This window comes from Saccoglossus kowalevskii, chromosome 13, assembly GCF_978046115.1.
Source record: "Saccoglossus kowalevskii chromosome 13, keSacKowa6.1, whole genome shotgun sequence".
NCBI lineage: Eukaryota > Metazoa > Hemichordata > Enteropneusta > Harrimaniidae > Saccoglossus > Saccoglossus kowalevskii.
This window is the reverse complement of record NC_140653.1, coordinates 24,755,668-24,781,564: the sequence shown is the minus strand read 5'-3', so window position 1 is coordinate 24,781,564 and position 25,897 is coordinate 24,755,668. Positions and strand designations below refer to the sequence as shown.

Sequence of the window (25,897 nt, the reverse complement as noted above, 5' to 3'; positions counted from 1 at the left end):
AGTTTGTAGTGTATCAAAGCCCCTGACCCGAATCCAGAACTAAATGAAGTTTATACAACTGAAGAACTGAAACACGTTGAAGAGAACATTATTGGATGTCAGGTTTAGTATAAAATAGATCTCCTGCAAAGTTTCATGAACAAGTAAAACAACGCATTCATCATCGACATCCCCCGAATTACGTACTTCTCATTTTACAAACTCAATGTGTTCAATGTGCACATTGGTGGCGCCTTTTCCAAATGTGTGGAGGCAATCGAATGCAATCCTCGGGCGCGGACATCCGGGCATTTTCACCGCCTGGCAACCCGCGGCGGTGAAAACAAAGGCCAAAAACTCACAGAAAAACGGTACTTTGGGATGGTTGTTGGGACTCCTCTGAACAGTGTAACAAGATTAGCCCTACGTGTGTAACATATATAAATTTGGTTGTTTGGGATTACTTCAAAGTTGAGTTTGTGTTGTTTTCTCGAATTTTCACCGGCTCCACCCGCGTTCTACAGCAGCGCACACAGAGCCCATAGAAATGCATGTACAGTGGTGCGCGTCGTAGCAACGTGGAACGTCCTGTGACATAGCTCCGCCCCCGAGGATACAGAACATTCCCTATTACTTCATCGTTATTGTTGACGGTCATTTATGTGAAACTCGTGATATAAATTCTGAAATAAACGCACTATTGTTGGATATCTTTCTGCGCCAGCTTCACATTATGATGCAAAATGAATTACCGGTATGTTCAATTAGTGTAACCGAATTGTGCGTGTGCGTATGCCCGGGGTGTGTATTCATGACTCTGCAGTGCCCGGTACACGTACATACATTTTGCAACAGAAACACTATAATATTTTTAAGCGACCGTCTTACTGTATTAATGGAATTATGGAAATTTAATACGCTATCACAACGGTAACCGCGTATATAAAGTTTAGCCAAGCCTTGCTGTACAAATGCTGGTGGTCACGCGGGTCTTTGCAAAGATTAGAATATGTGATTGAAACAATTCTTCTAAATATTGAAATACTAAAACGTTATAACAGTGATTTGGGTTTTCGTGGATGGGAACGTGAATAACCTCTTTATGTGTGTGTGTCTGCCACTATCCATAATCAACGTTTTTCGCGTATTTCAAGTTGCCTTCTATTGTTAGATAAGTAGAGTCAGGTTTATCGAATATTTTACTTCATCCCCTAGAGAATAAATATGTTTTATATTCAAAATTACCATATACGGTAACTGTAAAACATAATTGTTGAAACACATTGAAAAATCAAAGAACGTGATTACTTGAACTAGAGTCTATATATTATCTGGGTTATCGTGACCCGAACCAACGACGATAAAATAGAAATATTCTGTTGGATTGTATTCACTAGACTAGTATACCAGTAATTCGGTATAATGAGTTATTGTTATTTCTGTGAGATGCATAGAATTTGAGCTTTGGCCCACGATCCTGCCACGTATTGCCCACGTGGATAAACAATATAAATGAGTGCTACATTTTATCTGTCCCTTGGTATTTCCGACCATGAACGAGCACACACTATTGTGCATTCATTAAAAGCAGTGAAAATAATGCCTATTTAGTCATACAAATTTTGTCATGTTTAAACTAGAAGACTACTCATGAATAAAAGTGCCTAGAATTTATATATTTTGCAATACATCATTATACTCTTGATAAAAACAATAATTAACAAGCTTACTAAGGGTCACCCACCTATTTTTCGGACAAAAACCATGGTTGTATTTAATAAGTGAATGGTGGCCATTTTGTCAGTATTAGATGGCTTTTGCCATTGATTCGTAGCGAAAATACTATGCAGTAATATTTGAAATAGTTTGCTTGTGCGGACATAGAGTGAAAAAATTATATATAATCACTGATGGGGTATGTTATATTGTCCTGAATTATTTCTAAGTTCTTTGGCTTCAAAGATTGACAAATTCTACTTATACGTCTCGTTCTATGTAATTGTTCTGACAATAACAATTATTAAAAATGTTTGTGTCAAATTTGTGTTGTGTTATGTCGCCTTGAAACTATAGCTCCGTGATTTTAGATAAATAAACTAATGAGCATTATCATTCGATGCGTTAAGCAACTTGACAAACTCAAAAATTATGATTCTGCCTATTATTAAGTTATGGATTACTAAACTCCGGTAAAGCATGTAGACGGGCGAGCTGTAAATAAAAAGAAGTATATTTTTAAAGTTTATTCCTGGAAACGAACTTGAACACCGAGTAGTTCAACTACAAGCTCCCACCCCTGAAAAGGTGTGAGGGTATTTTGTGAAAAGTTTATTTTAATTTTAAACATCGCCAGAGTAAGACCATAATATGTTATTTGTATCTGTTAATTCGTTTAATTTTTCTCATTTTTATCCCACGTATATTTAAAAGATATCGTATCCCTGCTTCAGAGCTACGGGAAACCCCGTGTTCGCCGCCATCTTGTTTCAAACTCGAGCAGACTAGATGACCGGCTGTTCATTTCCTGTATAATATTTGTAGTAAATTTTAGCATCTTTCTACCTCAGATATTTTTTTTACAACACACTTCAAGAATGGCTCAGGGAGAAGAGATAGGGTAAGTATTGGTTGAAATCATACTACAGTATGGGGGAAACGCTGTCCATTATTGCGTTCGTTTATTTGAAATAATGGCATGCGACGAACAAGCGTATATTCCAGCTGATGCCGGTATATCAGTCTCCTGCAAACTGTGATCGTTGAATTATTCCGTTTGTTTCATATTACATTTGACACTAGTGTAATCCTAGTTTCTATCCGAACACTTCAAATATTTGTAGCTACTCGTATTTCTGTAAAACGTAATATTCCACATGATAAAGTAAAACATATTGTGTCGCACTATTAATTTTGCCGGCTGGGCTACGTACAATCACTTTTATGTGCGGACAACTACAAGTAGTCATTCTACCAGAGCCTCGTATCACAAATAAGTCATTATTCACACAAAGTAGAAATTGTAGCCGCCTTATTTTCTAAATTGTTGGACGGTATATTTAATTTTTAAATTTGCTTGATTCCGGAGATGAGGGTGGGCGGGGCATTTTTCCATAGAGGATAACAGAGTACGTTATGGTAGCTTATGTTTATTGAAAAGCTGGTAGACTGCAAATAAAAAGAAGTTTTATGATAACAAACAGTACGGTGCACATAACAATGAATTCGTTTCAAATACATGTAGTAGTTATTGCTTAATTTAGTTGAACAGCCATGTATAAAAAAAAAAGACCAATCAATTCACTAAATTGTGCTCTTTTGATTTCATTATGGCGACCTTACTTTCAATTATTGTGCTTTATACCACGTGAATACAATTTTTTTAAAGTTGTGTATACTCAAGTATAATAATGGGAAAAAATGCATTGCAATATATTTAGTTTATTTTTCATCTTTTTCTTTGAATATTACCGTACTGCCTAAAAAGCCCACATCATTCAACTTTATGGAGCAGTAGTTGTAAGTGATGGCCTTGAATTTTAAAATTCTTAAATCATTAACATCACCTTGATATTTTAATATAATTTTACAGAAAAATATTTGTTGGTGGCCTTAGCTGGGAAAGTACTCAAGACAGTTTACAGAAACATTTTATGAAATATGGAGAAGTCATTGACTGTGTTATAATGAAAGACCCAATTACGCAAAGATCAAGAGGTTTTGGGTTTGTTAAATTCAAAGATCCAGTGTGTGTGCAAACAGCTCTTGCTGGTGCTCCTCATATATTAGACGGCAGAACTGTAAGTTGATTTTCATGAATGAACTTTGTGGATTTATTCAAATGGCTTCAATCATGAATTACTGTACTGGGCTTAATTATTTGCTGGGTTTTATTTTCTGCTTATTTACCTGATAGCTGAATGCACTACTAAGTGAATATACACATTTAAGAATACAATATATAGCCTCCTTTACGATCCAGTGAATTGAAATCCTAGTGAATATGCCTATAAGATCTAATTCACTAAAATTAAACACAGTTCAAATATTTCATCTTCTACAGTGCCTGCCCTACATATGTACTGTATTAGTGTATATGGTTTGAAAGCAAGTTTTGGTTACAATAATCAACAAATTTTGAAAAGACAACAGTGACAGTCTTGTCAGGAATTGTCACCTAGCACAAAAAGTAATTACAAAAACAAAATATATCATATTTGCTCTATTAGTAAAATTACGTGAATTACTGTGGTGTTTCTATGGTCCAAATGCATGTAAATAATATTTTAATGATTCAGTATACAACAAAGGGTTCATATGCGCTTCTGTTGGAAATACACTTCAAATACGATATATTAATATTTTACCCACAATGCATTGTGTCCGGACAAAAATGATATCCTGCATTATTTAATACAGTATGATCATATTCTGAAAAAATTCCTTCATACATAGATTTGTCCTAAGTACAGCAGGGACGGCCACTGACTACCATAATTAGTTTTCTGCTCTTAATGCTAATGGCACTTGAAAAATTAAAATTTAGGTACTTAACGTCACTAGACATTAAGCCTCTTGGTTAAAAAAAATCCCAGTCGTCATTGAATGTTTGTACACATTATGCTTGTTGCATAAGACCCATATGAGACTCAGCGTGCAAATTGTGACAAATGTAAACACTGCTGTTGCTGGCATCTCACAACAATATTGGTGTTCATTGTTCATTTATTTTTTCTGTGTTAACTTTAAATGAACAATGACCGCAAAAAATTGTTATTAACAAGTTTAATAAAATTTTATTGTATAAAGAATGATACGATAGCAATAAAGATTTTGTTATTACTGAGTGCATTTTTTGAGTTAACAGTATAGTCTAATGAGATTGTTTTGATTTATATTATACAAAATTTCAGTTTGGAATTTGTATAATGTATAGGTCTACAACAAACGAAGTTACTAATTTAATGCATTAGTCAATTATGTATAGAGCAGAATTTGTGTGGTGTCCAGTGTGTGTTAGTAAATTAAAATGTAGGGTATAATTTGACATTAGTATGTACTTCATGGCTATACAAATGTCATTAAGATAGTTTAAGATAAAAAAAAAATTCTCCAGGGGGATTGCCTGTAATTAATGCTTGCAATTTGTCAATTTGGAAGTTCATTTCAAACAAGCTATAATGTGTACTGTAATTTAGATACAGTTATGTTGAATCTTTTTGAATTTCAATATCCTGTTCAGCTGCCATTAAAAATGAAATGTACTGCCATTCTAGTTTTAGCATGTGTTGTGTCTGTAACTAAATAATGGATAGCCCGGAATTTGCAGCAGCTCTGATACATGTTTTGACACATTATATTTCACTTTTACAAATTGAATCTTTTTTAAACAAACATATTCAGACTTATCAGCTGATAATAGTGTATAATTCATTCACAGTATGCCATGTTGTAATTTAGACAAGGGTGAAATATAATTAATAATATTAATAATTAATCTTTGATTTGTGTTGGTGTACAACTGTACGCATTTTTGACTCGTATATTTTGTATTATTTAAATACACATAAATTGTTACTCTTGGTCATAGCATTGGACACAGGACATTAAACTAGACATTAAATTAAATAATTGACATAATTATTGTACAGTATTTCTACTATGTCAGTTGTTTTTGTTTTCTTATTGTGTAATAGATCATTGATTACAAGGTTTCAACTTCAATATTCTCAGACACTCGATTTCAAGACAACATTTTTGAAAATCTGCTTGGACTAATTGAAATTGCGATGGAACTATTTGGAGGAATATTTACATCCCCTAATGGCCTCTAGTTTTTAGTACTGCAATTGTCAGGATATCTTTTTTTTTTACTTTTTAGAATTAGTTTTGTATTCATTCAAAAGATTAATACTTGTATTACATTATATGATACCTCGGTGTGGATTGTTAGTCTAATAGAAATGCACTGGTACATTTATCATTGCTATTCACTAAATACAAAGTGTTTTCATGAATAAAATTGACACTAATTATGAAATAATATATATAAACTAATGATAATTTTTTTTAAAGATGTAGGTTGTTTTTGTGGCTTGAATTAGACACACACACAAAAAAAACAAAAACCTGGAAATTGATATTAAAGCATATGGAAACATGTTATTTCTGTATAAATGAAATTGATACTGTAGGTCATGAGTGACTGTATGAATTATGGATATGAAGCTACAATCAATTGAAGTGTTAGTTAAATAAATTTTTGAGAAAGGAAAGCAAGAGTTTGTATTTCCTTTATAAGTCCTGATACTTACTTGTCAGTTTTCTTGATTCAAATCATAATTTACTACTGACAAAGTGCATAATTTTCAGTAAATTTACTAAAGGTGGAGCGATGGAGTCTGTATGACTTACAGTTTGCAGTTTATAGTTTATGTAGCGCAAAATTGACCCAAAATATTTACTTTTCTTTCTTTTTCATTGGTAAATAATTTGGCCATAGTGAGGCAACTCCAAAAACATCGAAAACATGACCATTTATTCACAATAATTGTAATTCTAGCCCAAATTTAAAATAGTTGCTATGACATGCCACACCCTGTTTTAAATGGCCCCAAGAAAAAGTATGCATTACATGTACTCCCACATCCTGGTTAACAGTATGAAAGGCCATATATTCATCATGCCAAAACATTAACCGCATTCTAATGTCATTTTTGTATCAATTGAGTTCTTATATTATCACATATTATTCTACTCATGTTTATTGATTTTATTGCAATATTTGGCCAACACATATTCTACCCATGGTGAGCATACTATATTATACATGGTGTAAAATTAATATTCATTTCAAACACCTGCAACATAACTTGCTCTCAAACATTACAATTGTATTTTTTATATCACACGTACATAGTTGCACAAATTAAAACTGAGTCTGTCATTGACAAAGACTTGTTTTCAAGGTTACCTAAACACACTGTTTGACCTACATTTACAGTGTAACTAAAGGGCGATGGTCATCGTACATCACATGTTTGAATTTTATGTAAATGTCTACGTGGCTACATGCCAAACAGGACACAGTGCAATGACCACGCCCTTTGACCTATTGTGCTTGATGGAACTTGGTTTTGCTTTACTTTTCAGTTTTTTATACATTGTACATTTGTACTTCAGCACATTGACAACTTTGTTACTGTTCTAAATTCTTACAGTACAATTCGGTATATCTCACTTTTAATTCTTGTTTTCTAGATTGACCCTAAGCCATGCACACCAAGAAGTCAACAACAAAAGACTCAGCAAATGGGACAGTTCTCAGGAAGAGTCAAGAAAGTTTTTATTGGAGGAATTCCACCAAACTGCAATGAAGATGATATCAATAATTTCTTTTCACAATTTGGGCAGGTGTGTCTAATTGAATATGAATCTTTCATTACTGTAAAAGGATTAATTATTTACTGGGTTTTAATTTTGCTTATTTTGCTGACTGGAAAATGCGCTAAATTAAAACCCAGTGAATATGTAAAATTTAGCATAAAATACATTATCTAAATGATTATCGAAATTTAAACCTAGTGAAAATTAGTCATTTTACAGTATATTGTGAAGTGTTTTGTTCAAATCTTGTGAACACCACCATGTGGCATCTTGATCACCTTTTTTGGTTTTTCTGCCTTTAGAAGATTATTCTGTCAATGTAAACCAACCATTAATCTGATTGTGAGAACCAAACTTTATGGTTCTATGCTCTTACTAAGTTTTTCGGTGTATAAAACTCATAGCTGAGAAAGAAAAAAAAATAGAAAACATTTTTCACACATAATACTTGAGTGCAATCATTCAGATATTTAACAACACAAGGATCACATTACAATGTATTCATTGGTCACTGATTCTGCCGGTACAAATGTGTACAATTTTCAGGCTTTGTTTCCATTGTTCACATAACATTTACTTATTGAAGATATCGCAGATTTACAACGTTACATTGCAAAATAAATTTATGAATATTTATGAGTACATTTTGCAGGTTCAAAGGCTGACCATGTGCATTCAATTCCTGGCTTATCCAGCATGGGTGATGCGTCAAGTACCATAACTATATAAATATTGTCAGTGGTGTTTTCAAAAATTTGCATAATCGATTGTGCTACATGCACACATTCCATTGACACAAATTTTTAGCATTCGTTTTCATCCTGAATCCAAACCCTTGGAAGAGCTGTTATAAAATGTTTATGCTTTCATACAGGCTGCCACTGACCTTAGCTATCTAGACATGCTGTGGTCAGTACAAAGATTTTATTGTGAATGCTGTTGTACATGCATGTATGATAGGAGATCATTTGAGGGTAAACCAAAAATCACGCTTGGTATTTGCTCGAAGCACTATTGATATATATTTTTCTGTTGATACATGCTGGAAAAAATATCAATAAAGCATCTCTGATATTAGCAGCAAACAATCTTTAATTTTGTTGTGTTCTGTTTCTAGGTTACAGAGTTTATTATGATGTATGATCAACAACAAAAAAGGCCGCGAGGTACTGTGTTTTCATTTAAAGCTAACTATAGCCTTAAATAGTTTGTTTTTCATAAGAGACATGTCTGAAAAATTCATAGAACTGTTAGTTTCCAACTGCTATATGAAATCTGTTTGAATATGATCATTTTAGTAAGAGGGCTCTGCAAAGGGGTCTGTCTCTTATGACTAACATATGCAAATATATAAATAAAAACCATGATTATATCTATTATAGACATATATATTGTATGATATTAAAATAGCTAATTATATATTATTAGAGAGGTTTCATAAAAAATGTTGGGTTGATATTTTTATTTAATTATTGTGTACTATTTAAGATCTAGTCAAGCATGTGCAAATGAGGGAGAATGTTCAGCACTACAAAAGTTGTACGTTCAATGCTTACTGTATTTGGCATGTCATTTTCATTTTAACCCACACCAAGCTGTAAAGCTTTTCATTTTCCCTCATTTATGATACTGAAAAAGCCAGCATGCAATTCTGGTAGTTAAGGGTGCAGAATTGCCGATCTTGAACATAGTTGCGTGTTAAGCTAAAAACTTTCTCTATTGTGTATTTTATAGAATTGAATTCTCGGGCACATCTGCTTTAAAATAACATTAAGAATGAGTGCTGTACATTCACCCATTGGTACCAGTTCTTGCATGATGGATCAAATATTGCGTGAATAGTTAGAGAATGATGTTATTGTAGAATAGATTGTTTTATTAGTTGTACTAATGTTAATAATACTGCTGCATATTTTTCCCAGTTCTCTTACTATTTATTTTCACTAGGTTATCCAGGCTGTTACCTATATGATTCCCATTCTGTATAAACTGCTGCACTGTGTGCGTGTCCTGTGACCATTCTGCTGTGAACTACAACATTCTTTGTCACAACAATGATTGCACATTTCTCACATTGTATTCTCTGCTCATGCTTACTTTTCTAAATTTTCTTCCTTTTCTTTGTGCGAAAAAACCCCACATGGCATGGTGAATGCAACAAAATATATTCACTTGTAGAAAAAGGGAAGGTGATCTTAGAATTGGTTGACATCCTTTCAAGTAATTCAGAATGGCAGTCCATGCTTTTTTCTTTCTGGTATTCTGAAATATGCTTATATGCATGGTTTTTTTAAAATTAATATTTCTTTGGATGTTACACATACAGTACATGTACTTCACAAGCTTACATGGTACGCTTCACTTTACTACAGTGCAGTAGTTTTTACAGAATTTTGCTAAATTGTTACAAATTCTGGTATTTATTTATATCTTCTATTACTATGGTTACCGTGCTGATGAATAGGCTTCGGCTTTTTGTCATTCGAAAGCGAGGACATCGTGGAGAAAGTGTGCACCATACGTTACCACACCATCAATGGCAAAACGGTGTAGTTGTAGTTCTCTCTCTATTTCCAAGAATATATAATAAACACTAAGCTGCCTGTAGTGTTCCCCATGTCAGCTATTCTCTTGCTTTGTGGAAATTAATATTGATTGTTGTCTAACTGGCTTGTCAAAAAATGTAAACTATGTTTACATTTTTCTTGGTTTGATAGATTTATTTATATGTATATACATGACATGGTTAAAATATCACTACTTGCACCTGTGTCCTGTTATATATTCTTGTCATTTCTCAATTCCAGGGGAAAGGCCCCAAAGCCAAACATATGGCAGAGAAAGTTCAGGTCTCAGAAAATATACTATAAACTTGTAAACAAACCCATCTTCTTTGACAGAAGTTTTATTTCAAAATGTGTAAATTTGAATTGAGCGAGTCTTTAATAAGTCGTGCTTTGTCAAGTTTTGCAGCCTGCCATTTTAAAACTGCTCTGGGGTCTATCCAGGGAGGTAAAGTGTTGCTTTATTCTGTTTATTTATATTATAAGTATTAGGCCCAGAAAAGAGAAGAGAAAAAATTTATGGTCAATTTTTTTTTTTTTTGAAATTGATAAAAACCTAAAAAAACAAGTTGTAACAAGTTCATTTTTAAACTGAGGTGTGTTATGACAAGAAACACAAATACTTTTTCTGAGCCATGGCATTAATTGAAAGTTGTTGAATTTAAATTGTGATCATGCTCGAACAAACAAAACATGGATAAAGCGACACATTTGCTTCAGATTCAGCACCAACATATTGATGTAATTGTCCCAATGCTTGCTTTCTGTTCTCGTTTATTTTATTTATTTTTGTTATGTCCCATGTCCATAGGTTTGATACCTTTATGTTCTCCTCTTTTCAAAATAAGTTAAGCACTTGGAGTAGATCCCACGCCAATGTCTTTTAAATTATCCAGTCCAAGGGGGGGGGGCATAACATAAAAAACCAAGTGCCTTATTCATAGCCACAGTAATCAAAATTAACCCAAAATTCTTTTATTCTGTCTTTACTAATTTTATTTCCTATTTGTATTTGATTATTTTTTTAAAATAGGCCTAAGAATGAACACATAACTGATTCATTATATAGTCTATAGCATGCTTAATGTATGAATTTTTGTCTTAATATTTGGATTTTTCTGAATTTAAAGATATAGAATATATATCAATAGTATTATTACTTACTGTCTTAATAGTTCTAAGTGTTATATTTCAGTTTAAGCTTCATGTGTTAAACGTATATCACTCCAAGTAGTTTAATTTATTTAGTACTAGATTCTTTTATTAGTTATTCTTTATTTCATTATAAAGGAGTCTGTCCTATTTGATTTGTTTTTTTCTTTATAGCCTTGCTGTGAGGTAAGAGGGTAGACTCCACTATCTTTGGCTACTAATACGAGTCCTACTCACAAAATACTCGGTGCATGGAATATTCCTGGATTTGTTTTTTTGAATCTGAGAATATACATGGATGGGTGAAGAAGAATTTCTTTCTCAATAAATCAGTGTAATACTTACCCAGGATTTACAAACTTAATTTGCAATTTAAAGTTTAAATTGACCTGCTTGCTGTGACACAAATGGATGAAAATAAGCAATGATTTATTCTTGCCAAAATTCATGATGTTCTGCTGAACACATTTACAATACATTTACATTCTGATTAACTTATAACATTCTTTTTCCTGCTTTGTGAAAATTGTAATAATTCAAAACTATAGCATTGATTCACTGAGGAAGAATTTTATGGGAAATTGTAGACAATCTAAATTACTGGATTTGATGGTTGGAGCTTGTTGGTGATGGAAGCTAAAGAAAAGGACGCCACTGAGAAGGATATTTAGATTGTATACTCCATCTTGTTTAATTCTTTTTTTTAGGAAATTCAAGATAAGTTATTTTAATATAAGCGAAAATCGTAATTTAACCTGGCTGTCACTAAATTAAGAAATCACTGTCAAAATGAGATTTGCCGATGAATTTTAGAGTGAAATTATTTATCTTGAAATTCCTGCTTTTATGCTTTTGTCTTTAGTTACTATTAGTTGAATTTTTTTTTTACTGGCATTTTCACCTTGCTTTCATCTCAGGTGGAATGTAAAAAGGCTGAGCCAAGAGATGTGAGAACTCAACAACAAATGCCAAACCATCAACAACAGCCAACACCTCCCCACATTTCAGTTAATCAAGTGATGGGAGGTCAAGGTTGGGGACCAGGAATGGGAGGTAGTCCGACTGGCCCTCCTCCAGCTGCTACACCCCAAACTGCTTACAGTCAGGGTGGATGGGTTTCCCCTCAAGCGCCTGCCTATGGACCACCACCAGGTAGTGTACAAGGCTTAATTATTTGCAGTTTTATTCTTGTATAATTCGCTGTTAGATAGATTGCAACATCCAATCTACTAAATTCTCTAAAGGATTCCTTTTTTTTTTTACCCAGATGATCTTTAGATTTCTAGTATTGTGAATATTTGTGACCATAAAACAACAAAAACAGTCAAAAATGTTTAAACTGTTTCAAATCATAGGAACAAGTCAACTTTTGTCATTTTTCGCAGTGTAAAAATACATAATTGTTGATCCAACAGGGATTCAATGGTCTGTCTGTTTGGTTCAAAATTAACAAATCTACATGTACCTGTGAAAAATACACAAAAACATGTAACTTGTGCATGTGGGTCACAGTATACCTTCCACCACATGTTTTTAGCCTGTAGTATGTATATGCTATGTACTCTTCTTGCTCTGAGTAATTTCATGATTTCCTATTGCAGCTGCATTTAGTGCACAGCAAGGTGGTTATGCTGGACCACAGCAAGGAAATCGAGGACATCCACCACCTCCAGGAACTCCAGTGACATTTGCTGCTAGTGGGTATGGTGGTCAACCTCCACATTCACCCTATGGCCCACCACCTCCAGGAACGTTCAATCCAGCAGCTCCGTATGGACATCCACAAACACCACAGCCACAGCCAACGTACGGTAAGTTGAAACCATGCTACTACATCATATAGCATAACATACTTTCCTCTACACTGTTAAATGTTCTGTATTTTATCTCTTGATAAAGGTGGTTCTTTTGTAACTTATAATGGTGATGGGAAAGTGTGTTTTGTTTTGTTCTTTATCTATGTAAATGGGCTTAAATGGTAGATTAGTTTGTTTCTTGGTGGTGTTTTTGTTGATGGTGGTGTTCTGAATTGGTCTTGTATTTAGAATGATGGTCTAGGTGTAATTGAACTGTTTTGCACTGATTATAGGAGGACAGGACAAATCTGGTGGCGGTAGTACAGAGAAAAATAAACCAGGTAATCTTTCCTTCCCTCATTTTGGTATTTATACCTGGTGTTTTTCCTTCACTTTCAGTCTTTTGCCTTTTCTGTTTTCCTTCTTTCCTACTATGTTGACAGTGATTGTTAGTATTGAGTATTTATTATATGTTCTGGTTAATTTTATTTGTTTTCAATTTAGATGTTTATTCTCATTTTCTATTTAGCATTATGTATTTAGTATGAACCCGAGTAAGGATTTCAATACCGAAGTCATTAAGCCAAACTTTAAATTGGAAATTTAGTATTGTCATCTCATGCAATTCACTCATATTCAAACACATGGGTCAAACCTCGGTTAACCCAAACCGCACTAAACCACATGCATAAAACTCAATTTTGCAGTTTTAAAGTCTAGACAGTACGTCCCAGGACGACTGCACGAATTTGCATAGAAACAGCGATGCAAACCGATCTTGTTCACACCCTTCAAGCTGTTGTTTTTTTAGGATTGACAGAGTTATCTTTACATTGATTTGTCAAGACAAGATAGTTGTCTCTAAAATGTGTCGATTTATTTGTGTGCAAGCTTCATTTTGCAGTGTGTCTTGCCTTAAAAAGCACTGTTCTAAATACCAGTGAAAAGAGTGGAGTGCGGTGTCGCTAAATCTGAAAAACAAATGCAGCATTAGGCCATGAAGATTTATTCCAATTTGCTGCACATCGGTTATTTGCAGTTTTTATTATTCAATTGCCAGTGACACAAACTATCAAAACAGAAACCAATTAGACTCGCGCTGAAAGAAAGAACTACTGTAAACGTTTATTCAAGGCAAAATTTAGACTGCCTATAAAAAACAAACCCCGACCTCCAGAAATATCTTGTACCGAGGACTGCCGCCCATGGTGACACAAAACATGTTGTGATATCGCAATTGATGCATTGTGTTGATGTGCTGTTAGGCAGTTAGGTTCAGACCTACTACAAATTTGCTTATTGTAGGTCAAGTAGGTCTGAATAGGGCTGGAAAGGGCAGGCCGGGTATGACCCAGGTGTTTGAATATGAGAATTATCTCATTTATTCAAATTATCTCATTTATTTTTATTTTTTACGTAGCAGAATTGTGTTAAGGTTTAATATGAGAATGACTACTAATGGTACAGAGTATTTTATTTAATAAACTCTTATTAAACAATTGAACATGCCCTTGCAGGGGTTGATGATAATAAATATGTGTTCATTTGTGGATGACATGCAGTTTCTTTTCACATATTGTACAAACAACCAATGCATCTTACATGTAATGTACATGTAGCATGAGACACATATTGAACACTGCATCATGATGACCTGCTGCTGCTGTTGCTGTATTATTCGTCCCCGATCGAAGGAAGTTCGAAACAGGAACTTAAAATTCGGTCCTCATCTGTCCAGAGTCATATTTCAGAACTCCAAATCCAGACCAAATCTGTTCATTCTGTGCCAAGTAATTTATCTGGGACATATGAACATGCAGTAGTTTACTGAATCAATCCAAGATGGCGGACTGACAGCCATTTTGTTTTTTTTAAATGTGGTATCTTGCTTTGTCAGTTTTTGGTCCATGACAATTTGTTTTACAATCAGATCAAAGATGGCCGACTGGTGGCCATCTTATTTTTCTGACCATACTACAGTACAGTTATCACGTAGTTTGGCTTCACTTCAGCGTCAGCTTTGCATTATTATGGCATTGTTATGGCTTCAGCATCACATCAATGTCGCAGCATTAAGAAGTTTATTGCTTCGCTTCATTGTGGCCACATTATCGCGACAATGATGCATCAGCATCGCTTCATCGAACAAAGAAGTAATTTACATATGTAAACAATGCTGAGAAGTATCGTAGTTATCCGGAAATGTATTCACACAGATACTCATTGCTGTCTTACAAGCAAGCCATATTCATCTGAATGCTCGGTTCATGAATGATCCCTATCCAATTATGAAGATTGACTGATTATGTTCGGTGATGAATTGTTTCCTTGACGGCCATTGGAACTCAGAGCATGCACAGTATGTCCTGTCTTCACTTGACAGTTATATCTTAGTTAAAGCAGTTATTCTATTATCTAATTCGAAAACCTCTTGTATCATTTCCGTAACGTTAGTTGCTGACCACATGCTTTTATTTTAGTTTTGACTATGTCAGTGACCTCTGACTGAACTGTGAATAAAACATGCATCACGTGATGCCTCCACATAAAAACAAACAATATTTTACCGGTCACTGGTAGCATAGTAGTTTTTGCATCAGACTCATGATCGGTAGACCCAAGTTCAAATACTACCTTAGGCTGAACACCTAAAAGGTCGACCCTTACCCTGGGTGAGTGTGCCACAGACTCAATGGGAAGGCCAATTCCACTGGCCGAGATTCATTCAGTAACGAATGCAACTTTGGGGGGACCTTGGTTAAGGTTCGCAGGTGCTTGTGTTCGACCGAGCCTGGTTGACGCCAGGATAGCGCATTAAATTAAATAAATCTAGAACTATACAGAAACCCAATTAGTTTTTGGTAAATATTTATGCATATTAACCACCTAATTTGCATAATTAACCAATTTTCAACTTTCACACAATTAACCAATTTTCAACTTTCACACTGATATCTCAAGTACTATTTGTCACATACACAGACAATAGACAGGCCCAATTAATTGTGGGTTACAATCTGTTCATATTAATTACCTAATTAACATTATAATTCATAATTTTGTGGTTCTAATCACATTTCAATAAAACTTGGTACATAGATGATCTGTTATATTGCACAGACCTCATTAGTTTTACACTCAAATCTGTTTATATTAATTTTCTGATTTGCATAATTAGTTTTCAGCTTTTCCATGAATATCTCAAGTACAAGTAATTTCGAATTATTTTTAATGTGTCTCCAATACTCTCTCAGCACATGGAGTTCTTTCTAAGCTTTCTCTGATTTTATAACATTAAGTTGTTTTTTTTTCATTTGAAGCATAGATTCATCAAAACCATTGATATAAATTAAACCTGTTCGTGTAATATCTATGCTCAAAATGTTGTTACTACATTGATAAAATCTATAAAACTAAGTATATTTTTACCAAAAACATTCAAGTGTTCACATACAAATAAAAAAAATCTTGGTGGTGAGCTGATCTGATTTATATCATTGATCATATAATTGTTTAATCCATAAATGTTATATTTTTTTTAATGATGAAAAGACCTTGGCTTTTCACATGAACTTTAAGTGTCATTAACAAACTAGAGCTACTAAATTCAAACCTTCAAATTCATAAGCTAGATTTCATATTTGTCAGCAGGTTATGGATTGATTTCTGTTTGGCCATTATTAGTCTGTCTGACACATTTTCTCAACGGTATCTTTTTTTTTTACATGGCTATTTGGTGGGCATATTTTACCCCAGAATGGTGTGAAAATCATGTGTGCAGAACTGTAATTTTAAGTAGCAAAGAATAGTTCTGTTCAAACCACATGTTGGTCCACTAAAGCACATATGTTTAGGGGGGGGGTAGATTTGTTTGAATTTGTGGCCATTTTGTATGTCAAAAATACTGTTATCAGTCATCTTTTCTTAAACTAAATTTATTCAACTTTGTACAAAAGACAATGTATTATTTCCATAGATGCAAATTGTATTTTGCTTTGATCCTGTTCCAGATGGCTATTTGTCAGATCAAGTACCAGCCTACCCTCTATTTTATTGTATACTTTTCTTGCCATAAATTCTTTTCATATTGAGTTATGTATATTATTAAACGGAGAGAAAATTAAGATATATAATAACGATAACCCTTGATTATAATATTTACCTTTGTATCTACATATTATCAGACCTGATTTGTTTGTCTTAATCAATATTTTCACTGTTTTAATCATTCTGTGAATGCTTAATACTTAACACTTTCCATGGGCAATAAGTGGTGAGGATAATTTTGATAAGCAAAGTTCAACAACTTAATATTTTAGGTGGTACTGTACGTGGACTGGAATTAACTTATACATGTACAACCCCCCCCCCCCCTAAATAGCTTGACTCAACTCGCTTGCTGTATCTGTTTCACACATTTTACATATTTTATTAGTAATGTCTGTTTGTTTTGTTTAAAGGTGCACCGCCACAGTATGCTGGATATGTAGGATATCCTGGAACACCTGATCCATATGCCAGTCAGACAGGACAAGCTGTTTATGCGAATCAACCTCCACCACCTGGTAACTATGGTAATGCCCCTCCTTCAAGCAAAGAAAACACTGGTGGCGGTGATTATAGTAGCCACTATGGTGGAGGTACTTATGGTGAGCACAGAGGGGCACACATCACAATTCATTTGCACATGTAGAATGACACATGATAGTACCGTAATCGGAATGGTCTACTCAGTTTTATAGTGTCAATCTAACTACCTTTGGAACTTCAAAAAACTCCACACTAGAACTTTATGTATCTATAAAAGGAAGTCTTTTTTTTGTGTTCTTACTTGTATCTTCATATTCATCTTGTCTACAATCTATAAAATCTAAATTTATGATATTTGTGGATTTGCAATTTTGTTTAGGCTATTTAGAGGACAGACAGTGTTTGGGATTTTCTTGTTTCTGTAGTATATTGCTTGTTCTTGTTAGATATACTCTACTTTCACTTCTTGTATGGTAATCATGCCAGAGAGAAGCCTTCTAATTCTCACAGAAGAAACTCTGCACCACAACCATCATTATAGTTAGTGAACACTAAAGCAAAATTGGAAATGTCTGAAATAAAAAATATTTTTGTAGAGGTGTGTTACGTGTTTGGACCTTTTTTCAGAACAGGGCGTTTAGGTATTTTGCAAGTTTGAAACTTAACACTTTGCATTCCGTTGCATCAAACAAGTCATACTGTTAACAAAATAATTACCTCAAATTTATTTATTATTATTGACATGCTTGGTAGTCATTGTATAATGCTAGTTTCATAACTGGTCATCCCTAGGTATATGGTTTGGTTCATGCTGTTAGTACAATGTTCATTTATTGCTTGATTCTTCACTTTCTGTAGGAGGATGTCAATAGTATGCATGTATATTGATTTTTAATTATCCTCAGTGTTTCTTGAGCATATCTTCTGACTGCATTTTTTTGATCACAAACAAACATATTTTTTCTTCTTTCCAATTTTTCTCTCTCATTCTTGCGTCCAGAAGTTTACAACAGTATGCAAACAGAACAATCAGGTAATATTTTATTGACACTGGGGAAAAAAAACTGCTACTGAGCAGTTTCATTTATAACATCTGTGTCACAACATTTTTGCATGTCTTCTGTTGTGAAAAAAAGCTTTGAGCAAGTTTTTTTCTCCTGCTTTCATAAAACAGCATGTTTCACAGGAAATGGCTGCCCTGTGAGTATTTGGTCTTCAGTTTGGAATTGCATTTCTCACATTAGACATTAATATTTGACAATACAGTATATACCTGTCTGCTAAATCTAGCTTTGGATGATAAAACTCTGGGTACTACGTAAAATCTGTATTAGAAGCTGCATCCCAAATAGAAGCTGCACCCATTCTTTTTGAACAATTGACACCCAAAAATTCACCATTTCTCATATATGTAGATGCTCTAATAGAAGCCGCATCCCCTCTGTTGCATTGTACCATTTTAATAGAAGCCGCGGCTTTTAATACAGATTTTACAGTACCTGTTGTTTTTACCTATCTATCATGGGAATAGTAAGTTATTGATGTGTTGTAGGTTCAATGGGGAGCTATGCACAGGAAGCATCTGGTTATGGTCCACAGCGAGTAGCATTTAGTAATGGATATACAACAGCTGTCACTGCTGCTCCACCTGGTGAGTAAGCTGATTTGTAATCCATCAGCATGTGAAAAATTATTGTTGAATCATCGCTCCTTTATGTAAAGTTAAGTCAGTTTGAAAAAGCTTGCTTGTGGCACTAGGTGGGTAAACTTGGCTGCTAAATAAACCAACTTGTAATACTTTTTGTATTTTTCCTGCACTTGTTGGCCTGAATTAGTAAGGCCGGGTTATTGCTTCTGAGCTCATAGAGCTTTTCTCTATTTTGTATGTGCATGATTTGCAATTTAATACACCATATGTGTAAATTTTTTAAAAGCATGTATGTGTTTATTTCAACAAGGGTACATGTATGTTAAGATTTATGTATCAGTTGTCAACAAGCATGTGCATTTCATTACATATGTTAGAATTCATGTTTTATTTATGTGATTGGAAGGGTAAGGGTAAGTATCTACATGGACATCACACTCTACACTAATTCTTTCCCCTTGTATACATGTGTTGTTTAGATTCTGTGTAATGAATGACAAAGTATTTTTGAAATGATCCTGTATGCCAATTTATAGTGATAACAAAGCTGTGCTGCGGCTGCTGCTTTTGCAAGGTTAATTTGAAGCATGCAAGTTTCGGATATTTTTAAGTATACTTTGTCATTTTGACTTGCATGCTAATATTACCCATGTGTGGCATTTTTGTAATAGTTCAGTAAGTCTAATTCACTAAAAAGATTTGGAAAATATATATTATCGATTTCGGCCATTATTAATTTCTTCATCACTGCCAGCCAATCTGCAGATGCATGTTATTTCATGAAAATAAATTAGAATTTAATTTCAAAAAAACTGTCAGTTATTATCTGAGGCATCGTCTCAACATGTCAAGGTCTTCCAAATTACTAAATATAGAATCTTGTCTTCTCTCTTTTAACTTTTTTGTCCAATATTGTAGATGCTACCAATTTCTAGTGGAATTTTTGTACCTCCAGTTCAAGGCAAGAAATTTCTCCTGTTTCTCAATATTAACTTTTCTACTATAGCCAATAAATATACACAGGGTTTGATAGGAGAACAATTTGCATCTAAGCATGTGTCTGGTAGTGATGAAAAGATGGTGCCAAACACCAATGAAAAGACATTCTGTGTACATGTAGTGGGTAATATTAGATATCTTTTACTAATTTCTCTGCCTTCATAATATCTTGTTATTTGACATACACTTCTCACAATTTGTTATCCCTTACATTATTGGCATATAATAAGTGTGTCATAGTTGTATTGATATGGTGACCCCTCTTTGTGGTTATTGTTGGTTTGGAGAGATTCATTCAAAAATGCCATTTTTGGAACCAGTTTGTTACTTGGTGTTTACTTTGAAATGATACTTTAGATTAATTGGTATTTTTGCACAATTCTAGTACATGCAGATTGTGGTAGTATGAATAATATGTGAATATTTAAATATTCACCTTTATAAAAATAACTACAAAACTTTCGAATCTTTGCTTAGTTGAAACACAATTCATTGACATTAAACCGAAACAATTCTATAAAGGGACCCCCATGAGCAGCTGATCTAATATGTACTCATTAAAATGGTTCTAAATGAAAAAAGAATGAAGGTGAGGCAAGCATTCAGATGCGATGAAAACATTTACCGGTAGTATATACCGTTATATCCTACAAGTTAGCACATGTTCAATTCCTAAAATTATGGTTGGGTAATTACATGTTCTGAAATATCCTTACAATCGTAAACATTCGTAGAACCCTGTAAACTGCCATATGACTGAAGGGAAAGTGACGTTTACAAGTTTTATACCCACTAAATTGAGGGTCATAATGCACACTGACAATGAAAAATGACACCATGACACACTGGCCTTAATTTACATAAATACTATAAAGCTTTGCCATTTCACTAATGATGGAATAACTTGAATTTATATTGATGAACCAAACATCCCCCATTAGCTCAAACATTGATAGGCTCAAACATTGTTCGTTCAGAAGTTTACAATATCGGTTTACAAAATTTGTGATAAAATGTTGCTTAACAAGTTTTGTAGGATTTACAATTATAGCAGTTTACAGCCAGAATAAAAGATCAAGAGTGGTATAAGCTTAATAATCATAGAATACCAATACACAAAATGGAACAGTATCATTTTCAAATGCATTATATTTTTAATCCACCATGAGGTATTCTTGAAATGATCAATTTTCTGAACTTATTTCAAATTTGTTCAGTCCTAACAGGTAGAAAAAACTATAGCAAAAATCTAGCTTACTATTTCACGGTAACGCGAAAATGTCATAATTGTACATTGTTGTCTGTTAGATGTATTGTTTTTGTATGTAACAAAAAGAAATTTAAGCTATACTAGTATTCTTTACACACATCTCTTCAGACACTTGCATCTTTAACAATATGGGAGCTGTTTAAGTTATTTCTCAAAATGACTACCTATGTTTTGATGAATGTTCTAATGTCATCAGTTAATTCATTAGCAGTTTTAATATACGAGTTGTCTATATGCAAAATTATTGCATTGACACTATACAATATTGTTGTAATAAACAATCTTTAAATATTATATTTTCCAGGTGGTAGTTATGGTACAACACCACCACAGGGTGCTTATCCACCACGGAGCGAGACACCGCAGCTACCAACACCACAACCACCAACACCACAACCGCAGTATGCTGCTGCTGCAGCAGCGGCAGCGGCGGCTGCTGCAGCAGCCAACTATGGACGTGGCACTGTTGCAAATCACTTGTCAGTTCCATCATTTCATCCATACCGAAGATAGATGTGCTGTTATGTTTGTGTTCCTTTCAAGTCTTGTATACAACAAGGTTAGAGGGCTGCTTACAAAACATCACCAAAGGTTGTCATACAAATCCTGTGAGCAAAGAAAACTTTGGGAGAATATGCTCTATGATCTGAGGTGGTGCCAATCTAGTGGAGTAAAACATACATAAACAGTTTAGCAGAAGAGCTTTACAAGCATGTGATGAAACAAGATGTGAGGAACAAAACACCAGTAGTACTATACTTGCTCTATTATAAATGCATAGAAAACCAGTCAAAACTTTCACTGCCACTCGCAGAATTCAAGAAAAGTTGTCTCTTGAAATTAAAGTAGATGACTATGCTCGAAGCTCGAAGATGCGTCTAATAGAGCAAATGTGGTTTGTTTTTTAATATACAATTTATTTTTACACCATATAGGTGTACAACTAATGCACATGTAATGATAGGTTACCCTTATTTTTAAAAAATGGTTGCTCTGAACGTGTTGTTCAAATTTTATTACCTCTATGTTCAGTCAGCCCGTAGAGCTGGATGGAGAAAAAACAAGAGAAAAGATGCACTTTGCCACGTTAGAATATTGTACAAGTAGACAATATGGTGCTCGAGTAAGATTCAAGAGATATTGCAAGAAATGTAGTTTGCCTTTAGTTTGTCGGTTCACTATTAATATCATTCATTCACAAAAAGGGAAAAATGCAATCGTGTGGGGTCAAATACTTTATTCAAATTGTATATCTAAACTTTTATTATTTAGTTTGAGAGATTGTTTTTTGTTACTTTGAAGCTGTAATTTACAGGGTTTCACATATTGTAAATATCGGTGCAATTTATTTTATTTACCTGATCATGACAAATGTAATATGTATGCTGTACATGTACATAATGAATACATTGTAAATCTGCAACTAAAAAAGTCATAATCAAAACAGATTTACCTTGGAAGGTAATATTGAAGTTCACCATTCTGCTGACAGATGTCTGGTGTGTTTCCAAGCATAATATACTTGTATGTAATGTGTCATTATATATCCCAAAGTTCAACTTTAACAAGTTTGTACAACTTATTTACACAAAAGACAGATGTCTCTTGAATCATGTGCACATATTTTATTCAAAGAACCTTCAGTTGCAATAAAACAAGTGTATAGCATGTAACATCTTACCCTAGCTCACCACCGTTGCAGTTTGGGAAGATATTTTTTGAAACTGATATGCACATATTAGTTTTAAAGTGTTTCATAGTATCTTAAAATGCAATGATTTAGAATTGTACAAAAAAAACATGTCTATATTATTCCACTTTAACCCAACAGGTGGCAAGTCCTCTATGCTATATATTGTACTATACATTGGCAAAACATTAAAGACAACGTTTTACAAGAAATTTGTTTTGTCCTTTTTATTTTAAATTTCACTCAATTAATTATAATACTGCTAAAAAGGTGAACACTTCTGATAGTTCATATTGATTGGGTGTGCTGTTTCTCCCTGATCTTTCATGCTCCAAATTAGTAATAATCAAAAAATTTGTCATCACTTCCGAATTACCACTATAGTTAGTTACACCACTTTTAGCTTCTTGCCTATTGTTCTAAGCATTTCTTTATTTCTGGTAGAGAAAAGTTTTTTGTCACAATTTACAAAGATTACTCTTTCTTTGTCGGAACTTGCTTGTAAAGTACTTTTTCTAAACAGTGTTAACTGGTTTCTTTTAAGAAATGCTAATACCAAGATCAAACTGTTCTTGCATGTTTTAAGTGCAGAGTACAACTTTTTTGAGAAGAAACACTGGTTTCAAACAACTATTTCAAGATCAATGAGCTGTGTGGACACGTATACATGTATACTTTAGCGAGCGAGTGAGCTAAGCCAGGACTGCTTCCAGCCAGTACAATTGTAGTCATTGCTTACACTATTGTTTAACAGATATTAGTTCAAATTAGATAAAGCTGGTTTGACTTGCAGCCAGTCAGTCAGAGTTTTCTGTGTAATATCGGTAAAATATTGTTTACGGTGCTATAGGAAGGAGTAGTGTAAGTAAATGAGAGTGGACTGACTGGAAGCAGCCAGTTTTTGCCATCACTACCACTATTGTTCAGTTAAATAATCGCAATAGTGAAAAATGGAAAAAAAAAAAACTGGGTAGGCACATGTATTACAGTACTATTTCACAGAAATGCCTACACACGGAGTGATCTTGAAGTAAATAGACTTAAACGATGATGCCTCAAAGTAAATGGAACTCTTATTTAAAAGTAAAAGATCCCAATAACAGTAGGTCCAGTAGCAAGCGTCGGAGTTTTGTAACCTCTGACAATAGTCAGAACCAGTCTGTGATACCTGGCACCGTCTGGAGATGCTTCCCTGAGGTAATGACCCACAACTCTTGCTGTTGGGGGGCAGGGTGATGATGTCAGCATTTGTGTTTCAAACGCATCTAGTAAGTGTGGCACAACTAGCTAATGGCTGAAGTTTCCGCCCGGCAGGTGGGCATTTGAGTACCCCCTGAACATCAGTCTTATGATTCCAGTTATGCCATAAGGTGAGCACTGGGCACAGTGTATGCTACATGAAACAGTTTTAACCCATGCCAATAAATGGGGGAAGCCAGTTTGTCAGGTTGTTGGCTCTTAGTCTTAAAAGGTGGTTAGTCCTTGAGGTGAGTTGCCCTGAAAGCTTGCTCAATTATCAGTGAAGGATAGAGTGTGTAACTCGTAGCATCTCCTGTCTGAAGCCAAAGCATTTAGAAACAGGGTCTTCCTTAACTAAGTGACCTAGCATGGCTGGTAAGAAGTTTGCTGCAGAAATTCCAGCACTATTGAAAATGACCAATGGAATGTTGGCCACCTTAATATTACACGCAACGTAATATTACCGTAATTGGTATAGTACAGGTGTGATGGTTCAAATACCAAAATGGCAACAGTAACAGAAAGACTTCCCTGGCGGCGATGATAAAATACGAACACGGAGCCAACAGATGAGGTTTCAACTGGTACTGGTATTATTATACTCTGCAAACATCAAGTACAATAATGCGGTAAAACTCCACTACTCCAATAACTAGATACTTAAACTCCAATACAATTCAACGAGATCTCCGATCTGATCTCAGTGCTGAACAACTCCCCTATATATACCCGCACTGTCTATAAATAGACCATTACATCAGCATACATAATGAGTCTTGAACTTACTACCAATTTCTAGAATGTTCCATTACCTTCTATTGCCTCCTACAGTGTTCTATTACCTATTCAACCATTTTCTAAAATATATAGAATATTCCACCCAGACACAGTACGGTTCTAGAACATTCTCAGTGACACGGAAGTGGTAAATAAGTCGTATGCGACACTTGGTAGCACAACAGCCTGCATTTGAATTATCCTCTTAAAAAAGGCTTTAATTTAATAGTCAACATGGTGCAGATGTGATGTTTCCCACTGTGAAAGGGACTTTCATGTCAGTATTAGCTGCATGGTAAAAAAAGTCCACCATTCGGGACATAGAAGGATAAAGGATGAGTTTTAGTGTCATTAACACCAAAAATGATAGTACAATTGAAAGATGGCCTCCTTAGCAAGTTGACCTGAAATGGGGTGACAATGTCCAAGCTAGGCAGTGGTGATTGGAATAGAATACAGTTATGTTCTACTATTACTAGAGTGGGTCTGTGAATAGCTTATTCCATTGGTGTAGAGCAGAATTCTACTGCTGATCAGGCTGAGATGGGAAAGAACAGATGTACATCCAGGCATGTGCTTGCAATGAGACTAGCATAGGTTAGTACATGCAAAACACAGAATTGTGAACTGCTTTTGAAAATGTAAACAACAATGGAAACTGAATGGACCAAGAAATAATGCACTGATCATAATGATTCCTTCAAACACTTGACAGTTGATGACATCACACCGGCTAATGCCTCATCAGTCGCATAGACTATTTCCTTAACATCAAAAGTTCTGAGATAAGCCTATAAATCTGTGGTGAAATCAGTACCCTGGAGACATCTATGCTAATATCCGGATAGTAATTCGTTCAACTTATGTATA

General features: G+C 34.4%; 1 protein-coding gene across 13 annotated transcripts; it reads left to right on the top strand.

The window, feature by feature from the left end:
* The first annotated feature begins 2,467 nt into the window (after positions 1 to 2,467).
* On the top strand, positions 2,468 to 23,223 carry LOC100373481 (DAZ-associated protein 1-like). Of its 13 annotated transcripts, XM_085507122.1 has the most exons (13): positions 2,468 to 2,596; positions 3,569 to 3,776; positions 7,237 to 7,389; positions 8,480 to 8,528; positions 9,827 to 9,909; positions 11,996 to 12,230; positions 12,680 to 12,889; positions 13,168 to 13,215; positions 17,335 to 17,523; positions 18,405 to 18,437; positions 18,957 to 19,055; positions 19,971 to 20,013; positions 21,626 to 21,725. In XM_085507122.1, the coding sequence occupies exons 1-12, from the start codon at positions 2,574 to 2,576 to the stop codon at positions 19,985 to 19,987; spliced, it is 1,347 nt and encodes a 448-aa protein (XP_085363248.1). In that variant the 5' UTR covers positions 2,468 to 2,573; the 3' UTR covers positions 19,988 to 20,013; positions 21,626 to 21,725. The 13 variants fall into 13 exon arrangements, with proteins under 13 accessions (XP_085363248.1, XP_085363241.1, XP_085363237.1 ...); XM_085507115.1 differs by lacking the exon at positions 19,971 to 20,013 and having other exon boundaries at positions 17,335 to 17,448; positions 21,626 to 23,223; XM_085507111.1 differs by lacking the exon at positions 19,971 to 20,013 and having other exon boundaries at positions 18,408 to 18,437; positions 21,626 to 23,223.
* Positions 23,224 to 25,897: the final 2,674 nt, after the last annotated feature.